A 12,131-nucleotide genomic window follows, 5' to 3' on the forward strand; every position below is an offset into this window, starting at 1 on the left:
GCCCTTAGGGTAATTGGTGTCCTTGAATAAGCTTATACAAAAAAAAAAATACTTAGGCACAGGCAGAGTGTGTATTGAATAATTGATTCAAAGAGGGGGAGGGGCCACTAATCAGATCGGAGCATAATGACTTTATATAATTAGCACGCGCGGGGACACGTCGGTCTATGAGAGCCGTGCACATTTTACAGAGCATTGGCACAGCTAGAGAGGCAGAAAGCCGTGTGTGTCGACCGTAGACTACTTTGAAACGCTTGATCCGATGCTTTTATGTATAATGGATTCAAGTGCTGTGGCAACACCAGAGCTATTGAAGTAGAACCTGACACTTTTGTTAGATAGAGCGGGACAAGGAGGGCCACTGATATCCAAGGACTATTTTGCGTATTTTTCACATGCCATAAGCTACTTTCTACTTACAGCCCAATGTGCCAACATGAAAAGGTTAATGGATATAATCATGCCTGGACAGATTTGACATCGCTTTAAGCATTCTATTCCTACTAGCGGAGCTGGAAGGCTTAATTAAGATCACCTTCAAGAGAATCCAAGTCCATTTGCGTCGACCGGCGAGGTTTGCGTCGTATCGTCGAGGGGGACATTGGAGAGGTTGTCGAAGCAGTGCGAAGGTTTCTCCAAGTCGAATCCCATTCTGGACGATGGTGTTTGACAAGGAGGAAAGTAAGTGCCTTATTTGATTATGTCTACATTTAAGCAACTAATTCTCGAACGATCGGTCTACGATTCACAGACTTGTATTTCCTTGTCCGTTTGTGTCACTGACATATAGGCCTAATAAGGAATGTAGCCTATGTGATATGAATTTACAATCTGAAGGCTTTTGGGATGCAGCAAGGGCAAATGCCACGTCTCATTGGTCATTGGGACTGGATTAAAGGGCTATAGACAACTTTTTCCACCACAAACTCACTAAATCAGTTATTTTTAATGTTAATTCATATTGAAATTATTGGGTTAAAAACAGTATCAGTCGGGCCATATAGCATCTGAAAGGGTCCCATTCATAACAGGCTCTGAAGTCAGAATGTTTAGGACCAAAATATGATTTAGACATGACCTAGAGATAATGATAGTCCTGTGATAACCATATGAAGTTACCGTAGCCAAAGGTAATTTTGGAACGAGTGACAATATTCCTTGGTCATGTAACTGGGTTAGGGATAGCTGTACTGTAGCCTACATCCAAATATATCTGAACTCCGCATCTATCTGTCTGTAGGTGTCTCCCTTGTGCCTCTCCAGTCCAAAGGGAAGCCGAGGGTCTGCGCCGGGTGCAACCGGAGGATCATGGACCGCTTTATGCTCGAGGCTCTGGACAGGTACTGGCATGAGGACTGTCTGAAGTGTGCCTGCTGTGACTGTCGCCTAGGTGACGTGGGCTCCACCCTATACACCAGAGCCAACCTCATCCTCTGTCACAAGGACTACCTGAGGTAAGGACTCTCAAACCAGGGCTGTGTTCATTAGGCACCACATGGAAGAAAACGGACTGAAACAGGGAGGGACTATATGAACTTTGCCAATATGAAATGCTCATTTTCGTTTTCCATTGCAAAATGTTTTTAAACATTGGGTACTCTAATGAACACGACCCCTTGTGCCTCTCTAATCTAGCCTCCACTCCTCTGTGTTTGTAGGGATGGGTGTAAGCAATATGGTGTTGTCTCAACCTAGACTTCCAATTGATTGAACTATTGCCATGTTGCTTAAACCGATCTGATTATTTAGGATTATATAAGGCAAATGACCTCAGCTAGGTGAATGGGACAGGCCAGGCAAAAATAACAGCATCTCCATGTTTTGGTTAGCAGATAAAATATAGATCAGTGTTTGAGGAGCACAAATATTAATACAACTATAGTGACAGACCTGGAAATGAATCATTATGGCATATGAAGTTTCATTCCAAAACGCTATATACCCATTTTCATAAATGTTGGTAAATTGGCTTTTGTTTTACAGAAATTATTATTTTTTCACAATCAAATCATGGCATGGGGTTGTTCAATGAAAGATATGTATTTGTTTAAAATCTATTACTTGATGGTTTCATTTCAGAGAGACAAATGTTTTTTTTGCAAAATGCTATATATCCACCTCACTCTCAGATAAATAATTAGCACTGCTAAGTTTTACAGTCAAATGCAACAAATAACATTTATAATAAAGAAATGTACAAATGAGAACACATTGTGACGTCAATATATAAAAAAAGTTTCAATACAGTAATATGAGATCTGTATGTGAAACTTTTACATTTGACATTATTCATTTAGCATATGCACTTATCCAGAGCGACTTGCAGTAAGTGCATTCATCTTAAGATGGCTAGGTGCAACAACCACATATCACAGTCAAATATACAGGATACGAACATTCCATTCCAGCTAAACAATATAGTGTTTTGCTAAAAAAAGTATACTTTTCATACATCTAAACTCTATGAATGAAACATCTAAGAATAGTAATATTTTACACACATGAAGGTACCCATAATCAATGATGGGGGGGGGAAAAGACAAATGTGAAAAATTGGTGAATATCACATTTTGGAAATAAGCTCTTCATATACATCAACACACACAAAACCCTCAGGACTATTCTAGGGTTGCTGTTATAGAAACCCTGCGAATGTATTTAGCCCAATACCAGTCATTCAACTCAAGTGCAAGTCTCATGTGTAAGATCCAGCTGGATTTGGTTGAAGCTAAGTCTCTCATTAGCTGCATTGCTTTTAGAGGGGGAAAACCAGTTTGACAGTTAAATTGCCTCCTGTTTTCCTCGTCATCACGACGATCAGGCAGAAAGCCTTTGAAGGCCGGGATTAAAACCATGTGATTTATTTTAATTGGACCATTAGTGGAGAATTAGCATTGAGGCCCATACCCTTGTTAAGGAGAAACACCAGGTGCATACCAAGACCTCATTAGCATTGCCTTGGTTAGGCTTCATTAGGCCTGCTTGCTTTTAGTCTCTTGTTTGCCGCTGGTCTATGGCACTATCATGTCTTGTGAGACCTGAGACTTGACATTCTGATGCAGCTCTGTGTAGATCCTATGAGGGACTGCCCACTCCAACCCATGGATGTGGTTGTTCTCAAGGCTGCCTTCCACCACTGCAGATTTCACCCTATGCTACTTTTTTTTAACGTATGAATAAAATAATACGTTAACTAGGACTTAACGTATTATCAAAGCAGTCGGCTACCTGAGTCGTCTTCAGTTGGCGCGTAACGTAAGAAAACAGTCAAACGGAGTGAAAAGAAGAGATAGTATCTGCACTTGTCCAATAAGAAACGCAAGTTTGTTTCCAAATGAAGACAACCCACATCATTGCCGCTCTCTCTCTCCACCTCCAGGCTCTTTGGGGTGACTGGGAACTGTGCAGCCTGCAGTAAAGTGATCCCGGCCTTTGAGATGGTGATGAGAGCCAAGGAGAATGTCTACCACTTGGACTGCTTCGCCTGCCAGCTCTGCAGCCAGAGGTGAGATGAGGGGAGCCTCAGGGCTATGTTCATTAGGGCACACATTTTTTTTAACGTTTTGCAATGGAAAACAATGTGCATTTCTTAATTGGACAAGTCCAAGTACTCCCTCCCAGTTTCATTCTGTTTTCTTCTGTTTGGTGCCTAATGAATGCACCCCAAGTTCACGCCACATATCTCCACATACTGTGTATGCCTTGAAAGCAGGCATCAAGTGACCCTGAAAGGAAAATAATTATGATAGATCCCGTAAACAGCTTGTTTATGTTAGTAACAACATACATGTTGAGTATCTGTTTGACTGCCTGGTGCTTTTGGAAAACGTTTAACCTAAAAGGGGGACTTAAAAGTGACGGCCTCTTTCTGAGTGTTTGAGGTGGCGTGAGCGTCAGACAAAACGGCGCAAACAACCATCTAAGAGTTTGGGCATAAAGCAAATACCAAACAATCAAAATGTATGAATGCTTTAAGATGCTGTCATAACTCTCTGGAACAAGGTCAAACGTTGTTTTGAGCCCTAATTTAGCCTGTCATTATGAGGTACTGTACATGGTGCAGTAGGTAGCCTAGCGGTTAAGAGCATTGGGCCAGTAACCAAAAGGTTGCTGGTTTGAATCCCTGTGCTGGCAAGGTGGAGCAAGGCAGTTCTGCCCTTGAGCGAGGCAGTTAACCCCCAACAACAACTGCTCGCCGGACGTTGATTTAAGGCAGCCTCCCCCGCACCTCTGCTTCAGAGGGGTTGGGTTAAATGTGGAAGACACATTTCGGTTGAATGCATTCAATTGTGCAACTGACTTTCCCACAACGTGGCACTAGGCCTTCATACTGTATGGAATGCTGCATTTAACTATGTCGGCTATTCATTTCCTTTACCCAATGACTACTGCTTTTAAGGACTAGGGAAGTTTCATTGGCCTTAAATGAAGGCACTCATTTGTGTGTGTGTCTTTGCAGATTTTGTGTGGGCGACAAGTTTTTCCTGAAGAACAACATGATACTGTGCCAGCTGGACTACGAGGGGGGGCATCAGAATGGAAACTCTGAGAGGCAGGTTCTGTAGTCTCTACTGCTCTCTGCTGGTCAGAGACTAGCTAACTCCACTGGACACTAGTCCCCACTGGTATCCCCTGGACAGTCCTCTTCTCATCACATCAGGGGTGTATTCACTAGGAACCAAATGGAAGAAAATGGGACCTACAATACATGGCCCAAAGTATGTGGACACCCCTTCAAATTAGTGGATTCGGCTATTTCAGCCACACCCGTTGCTGACGGGTGTATAAAATCAAGCACACCGCAATATAATCTCCATAAACAAACATTTTGCATTAGAATGGCCCGTAGAGCTCAGTGACTTTCAACGTGGCACCGTCATAGGATACCACCTTTCCAACAAGTCAGTTTGTCAAATTTCTGCCCTGCTATGACATTCTAGACGATTCTGTGCTTCCAACTTTGTGGCAACAGTTTGGGGAAGGCCCTTTGCTGTTTCAGCATGACAAAGCGAGGTCCATACAGAAATGGTTTGTTGAGATCGGTGTGGAAGAACTTGACTGGCCTGCACAGAGCCCTGACCTCAACCCCATCTAACAGCTTTGGGCTGCATTGGAACGCCGACTGCGAGCCAGGCCTAATCGCCCAACAGGCTCTTGTGGCTGAATGGAAGCAAGTCCCCGCAGTAATGTTCCAACATCTAGTGGAAAGTCTTCCCAGAAGAGTGGAGTCTGTTATAGGAGCAAAGGGGGGACCAACTCCATATTAATGCCCATGATTTTGGAATGAGATGTTCGATGAATAAGTGTCCACATACTTTTGGCCACACAGTGTACCTTAACTTTTTCAATAAGAAACTCTTTATGTTGCAAAACGGTTTGCCACGGTGTTTGCTAACTGCTGACTTGGTGGTGGACAGTGCAGGATGATGCGTCCAGTTCCCGATGCTCAGCAACTTCTGCCCTGCTTGCTTACCTTGATGGTACATACTCTCACCACAGAGTTATTAGCGAATGAAGCGGCCTTGTGCATGGGATATTGCTCTCATTGACTGTGAAACGAGGAAGGAGAACCAATGAGCATTGCAGTGCAAAAATAAATAAATAAATAGTAAAAAGTTCAAAGCAATATGTTTGGACTCTATTATTAAAGATGCAATATGTAACTTTTGGGGGAACCTGACCAAATTCACATAGAAATGTGCGTTATAGATCTGTCATCTTTGCCTTGAAAGTGATTCTAAGAAGCGGTAGATCTGTTCAATGTGCACTATTTCTATGCTTCCCATGCTTAAGTTTTGTTTTTGCATCTTTTACTTTCAGTTTTGTACACAAGCTTCAAACAGCTGAAAATACAATATATTTGGTTGTTCACAGCAGTTTAGATGGTACAATGATTTCTCTACACTATACTTGCTTGATTTGTCACTAACTGAAATTAGGCTGACTGTTTTAGAATTGTATCAACCAGGAAATGGCGGAGCGATTTCTGCGTAGTTCACCTTTAATCATGGCTAAGGTGAAAGTCACAGCACTCTACTCACAAACAGCACGTTTGTAGTGGGGCAAGCTGCCTCAATCACAATAGGCAGGTCCACTGGTATTGCTGGTATTGAGTTCTGATGTACATACTTTTTAATAAAGGGTAATAACTAACATTCTGTATCTCTGAAGATATACGTTTTTAAGTTTAATTTATGAACAGACTTATGTTTGCACAGCTTTTGACTTTCAATAAACAGACTGAAACATTTTATTTGAGCACTCATGTATTCACCACTCGCACTAAATACCTATAGCAGCAGTATATAAGAGGACTGACATTTTCTAATTCATGATCCAGGCCATTAGTGTGTGAATACACTAACAAGGCTACAGGCTACCCACACCTTGATGATCCAAGCCCCTGGGACCCTTTTTGAAATGGCACATTGCTGAAGCTGGATACACCTGTGCTCCTCTTTCAAAGCCTCTCTCGTTTGAGGGGCAGTGAGCAGTCTGAGGTGATACCCTTTTCACAATAGTGACCCTCCCCATACTGTACTGGCTCAGATATTTCCTTTTCATACCAGGGTTGTTGACGTCAACCGCCTTTATTCAATGGAGAGAGATGCTATGCTACTCGCCACAGATCTTTGCCCAAATTGGGCCTCTCACTTCGCCTCTTCCCCGCTGGAACCACCAACTATAACCAATCAGTTGTGGACTCGAGTCACATGACTTGGACACAAATTTGATGACTTGAGACTCGACAGAAAACAAAATAACTTGAGATGATTTGGCGCCTCAAGACTCGGGACTTGAGACAGATGACTTGAAATTTACTGGCCAGGTTTTGTAACGTTTTGTCACTCATTTTGGGGCACAGTCTCCATACTTAGCCTACTCTCCACCCAGCCAGAAAACAGCAGCCGCAGCATCGTCCTCGCAAAAACAACGTGCAACAGATTAGCTATTGGAACGCACACTCTGCCCTCTGATTGGACCAGCAAACTGTCAACCAACACAGGTCGGGTGGATCAGCTGCAGCTCAAACGTCAAATTGCAGGGACAGAGGTTGCCATAATAAATACATGTAGGGGATCAAGAATATTAACTGTTTACTTTGCAAGCTCACCAGCAATAGTATCAAACCATTACTAGCATAGGTGTTGTTATCTATTAGGATCCCAATTAGCCGCTGCAAAAGCCGCAGCAGCTACTCTTTCTGGGGTCCACATGAAACATGACATGGTACAGAACATTATTAGTCCAGGATCGTACTATACTGAACAAAAATATAAATGCAACATGTAAAGTGTTGGTCCCGTGTTTCATGAGCTGAAATAAAAGATCCCAGAAATTGTCCATATGCACAAAAAAGCTTATTTCTCTAAAATGTTGTGAACAAATCTGTTTATATCCCTGTTAGTGAGCATTTCTCCTTTGCCAAGATAATCCATCCACCTGACAGGTGTGGCATATTAAGAAGCTGATTAAACAGCATTATCATTACACAGGTGCATGAGGGGCCAATCTCTTATAGTAGACAGATTAGATTTGGTTTCTCAAGGAGAGGTGTGCAGTTTTGCCCTCTACCTGTGTCCATTTAAATAGGACAGGTTAAAGGGATCCTCCGGTACTTTTGTATACTTTTTAGCCAGTTGTTCTGAAAGTAGTACCCACGAGCCAAAAGTGGTACCCGAAAATGATGTACTACATCACATATATGCAGACATGTGCACCACATCATTGCTAGTTGTCACTCAAATGCCAAGGGGCTGAAGCACATTGGCTAAAACTCGAACTGCTAGAGGGCATGGGGGAAAATGTAGGGAAAATGGCGAAACACAGCTTCCAGAAAACAGTCTCTTTCAAACTAGGGATTTAATGGGTAATTTAGGTAAAACAGTAATTTTGCTCATAGATTATGCATGTATGAACTACACATTGACACATCCAGCGCAAAGCGGGAGGTTAAAAAAAATACTTACTAGTCGCCAAAGTACCAGAGCATGTCTTTAAGCCTGATACAGAGGCTATTTCTTTTGGGCAATTGCCCGTGTATATTTGGTCAATCAACTTGTATATTTTATATGATATGGTGCTTTCACCATTGGATCACCAAGACCTGTAAATAAATCTACACTCTGAGCACGTCGACCTGCCTTGCCTTCTGCTGGCTTCATGCCCTTACGACTGCTACAAGGTCCCTCTTTTACAATGACATCATCAAAATGTGTTGTAGACAAAATAAGGAAAAGGGCTGTCTGGTAATGAACTGTCCTCAATGAACAGACAGTCCAGTGAATAAGGAGGGTTAGTTTCCCTGAAGCTTCACAGACAGTGGTTTCTTCGTATCTACATGGTAAATGTATACAGTTGATATAATAATGAATGTTATGGGGCAATGTATGCTGGGCTGATATCCAGACTACATAGTGAGGGAGTGGCTGGCCTGATGGTGCACATTCCTGACATCAAGGCAGATTCTCGTTTGGATAAAAGACCATTCTCCTGCCCTCTCTCATCCTTGACCCGGAAACCAATACGTGATTGAGAAGTGTGTCAATTCTTTAGTAGGCAAACGGAAGAGTGCCCTCCTCTCCTCGATAGCCACCTTTTTTTTTTTTTAAACCTGCCACCCCCCTTTGAATCAGCTTTTGTTTTGTCAGAGGAGAAAAACATGCACATGTTTAAAAACAATATGCAACGTATTGTTCTATCTATAGAATGTCATGCACAACTAACTTCATTTGTTTTGATCACTTTACACATTTATTTTGGGATCCACCCCTGTAAATGTCATTTGCCTAATGACATGCGAGTGGAGAATGACTGTCATTTCAAGCAAGCGAATTTCCATCCATGTTCACTCTCTTCACCGACTGTCCTCAATTAACTTTGACCTTTTTCTAAAAGAGGTGAGAGAGCGCTGGAGGTGAGCAAATCTAATTGATGAAAGGCCAAACCAAGTCTTTATTGCACATGGTGAACAGATCCAATTAACCTGTATAGGCCTTTCTCCAGGTATTACCAATATGTAATCTATCACACAGAGTTAGTCATTATAGCAGGTATAACGTAAAAAAAAAAAAACTACTTTACCATATGTGTCTATTTCTTACAAAGGGGTGACGTAGTGCCTCCTGTAGCTCAATTGGTAGATCATGGCGCTTGCAACGCCAGGGTTGTGGGTTCGATTCCCACGGGGGGCCAGTAGAAAAATGCGTCTGCTAAATGACTGAAATGTAAAATGTAAAAAAATAAATTAAAAAAATGTAAAAATCACGGCCTTTCTATTTGGTCTAAATAAATAAAGGTTCTCTGGCGCCATCTTCTGGAGAGGTACATCCACTATAACAAATATTACACTGAGGAGACACACAGCATCCACCTGACCCTCTTCTGTTTTGAGTTTGTGTAATCTTGTAGGTTTTTGGGACATTTCTCTGCAAAAGCAACCTTGCGGATTTAACAATGTCGATGTCAACATTTCAAATGGTTACGCTCATATCTTGCATGGTGCTCTGTGTTGCTCTTCTGATTCCGAAAATGCTTCTAGGCGGAGGGAAGAAGGGTGCACAGACCGAGAGTAAGTTGTACGCTCTAAAAATAATACATATCTTTATTCTAGCAAACTATTATAGGTTCGTGCGTAGGCTTACCTTTTACTTGTATAGATTTTTTCTCAATTGTGCATCTGTAAAAGTTTGTGAGGGTTTTAGGTGATAAGCCACATTCCTTCAGCCTCCTGAGGTTGAAGAGGCTCTGTTGCGCCTTCTTCACCACACTGTCTGCGTGGGTGGACCATTTCAGTTTGTCGGTGATGTGTACGCCAAGGAACTTGAAGCTTTCCACCTTCTCCACTGCGGTCCCGTCGATGTGGAAAGGGGGTGCACCCTCTGCTGTTTCCTGAAGTCCACGATCATCTCCTTTGTTTTGTTGATGTTGAGTGAGAGGTTATTTTCCTGGCCCACACTCCCAGAGACCTCACCTCCTCCCTGTAGGCGGTCTCGTCATTGTTGGTAATCAAGCCTACTACTGTTGTGTCATCTGCAAACTTGGAGGCGTGCTTGGCCACGCAGTCATGGGTGAACAGGGAGTACAGGAGGGGGCTGAGCACGCACCCTTGTGGGGCCCCAGTGTTGAGGATCAGCACTGGGGCCCCACAGCAAATGTGTGGTGATGATTGCATTGTTTGCTGTTATAGTTCATATGTCTTGCCACCCTGATATATAGGCCTATGGCCGAGACAATAAGAAGAGACTGTGGCAGAATACATTCAACCACACCTTTTGTTTCAATACAAAACTGGAGAGCAACATCTGTCTGGTTGAGTCCACAAAGTATATTGCATATAACAAACAGTAACATGACCTACAGCATAGTCAATCAAGTTAATGTTTCGGACATTTTCGGACTAATAAACAACTATTGATTTAGAACACTGCAGAGTTAGTAGTCCAGTGTCTACTCCTACTACCATTTAATTCAACTTCACTCCTTTCTTCCACTCTTCTCACCACCTCCTGATAGGAAACATTCTGGACAGCCCTTAATCTCACCACCTCCTGATAGGAGACGTTCTGGACAGCCCTTAATCTCACCACCTCCTGATAGGAGACGTTCTGGACAACCCTTGATCTCACCACCTCCTGATAGGAGACATTCTGGATAGCCCTTAATCTCGCCACCTCCGGAAAGGAGACATGCTGGACAGCCCTTATGCTTGCCACCTCTGTCTCCTTCACCCTAACAGGGTACTTCAGAAATGTGGGGGCATAAAGTTGTTGCTCCAGTGTAGCCAGCGTATTATATCACAGTGTCGGGTTCATCTACTTCCTTTGCGTTGCAGGTTCAGGACGCTTTCCTCCCATGGTGCACCGGCAGATGGCTCCGGACAGTCAGGGCCAGAGGGCTGCTGGTTCCACCAGGGCACACAACACCGAGGCCATCGCCAGGGCTAAGGGTGGTGGGGGACCAGGGGTAGGGACCGGGGGTAGGGACCGGGGGCAGGGACCGGGGGGAAGTCCAACCTGGCAGGGCAGATCATCCCCATCTACGGCTTTGGGATCCTCCTTTACATCCTCTACCTCCTGTTTAAGGTGCGATGTTGTGGGGTTGGAATAGTGTACACACACACAACATGCAATAGGGATGGGCATTTGAAAGAAAGTCTGTGTTTGAGTACTCTCATGAAAATTATTTTGAGTACACTCGCATGTTACTGTTTTTAATGTGAAATGGGGCTGAAGGCAAAAGTTTGCATTTTAAAATTAATCGAAGACAAATCTTGAATCGAGTACTGGCGCCCATCCAAACATGCATACACATGCACATACTAGGAGGAAGACACACATGCACACAGTCCATTGTGTCTTATTCTCACAGAAACGGTCCAAATCGTATGCCCATTTATGAACTGTGTGTTGTATGTTCAAAAGACACATTATAGCAAGGTTTAAATCATATTCCTATTGTGTTCACAAAAGATAACATCAAAGGTGAAGAGCGCTGTACCTGCCGAGCCCAGATTACCCTCGGTGAGAGGAGAGAACCGGAAGAAAAATATCAGTGAGTAACAGTGTTTGTATTCTGTAATCTAATCTCACGATTCTTAAATCATTCCTCTTCAAGAAGATTGATAATTATATACAAAGAAACAGCAACAGTTTATAGTACTGCTTTAAATAGTTTCTTTAGAAAACAAGACATCTAAATAGTTTCGCTTCACTTCAGACAATGCCAGCCTGGAAAGGACAGTATTTACCCACCCTTGCTCTCTCTCTCCTCATTCTCTCTCATCTTCTCTGTAGCTGATTTTGAGCTGACTCAGCTGCAGGATAAACTGAGGGAGACAGAGATGGTGATGGAGAGGATTGTGTCTAAAGCCAGCTACAGCTCTAAAAGGTTTGTTGTTTACCTGGCCTGCTCCTCGAACCTCTCTCATTTATTCTCCCTTCGGGTTTTTCTCTCATTCATACTCTTTGCATATGAAAGAACATACAGTATATTCAAAGTTTAACTTGTTTATTTATTTTTATAACCGGGTCATACCTTTCCTACCTTGCACGGTTTTTAATGTCAAAATATTGGATTGAAAAACAAAATCTGGAATTTTATTTTAGTGAATACAATCTGGATTGAACAAT

General features: G+C 42.7%; 1 protein-coding gene across 1 annotated transcript; it reads left to right on the plus strand.

Annotated features, from left to right (window-relative positions):
• Nucleotides 1-659: 659 nt before the first annotated feature.
• On the plus strand, nt 660-4,565 carry LOC311148848 (rhombotin-1-like; the record flags this gene model as incomplete). Its single annotated transcript, XM_084185845.1, has 4 exons — nt 660-681; nt 1,241-1,454; nt 3,380-3,505; nt 4,460-4,565. The coding sequence occupies 4 exons, from the start codon at nt 660-662 to the stop codon at nt 4,563-4,565; spliced, it is 468 nt and encodes a 155-aa protein (XP_084041971.1).
• Between the last annotated feature and the right edge of the window lie 7,566 nt (nt 4,566-12,131).

The sequence above is a fragment of the Coregonus lavaretus genome (genome assembly GCF_964263955.1).
Source record: "Coregonus lavaretus genome assembly, chromosome: 21".
NCBI lineage: Eukaryota > Metazoa > Chordata > Actinopteri > Salmoniformes > Salmonidae > Coregonus > Coregonus lavaretus.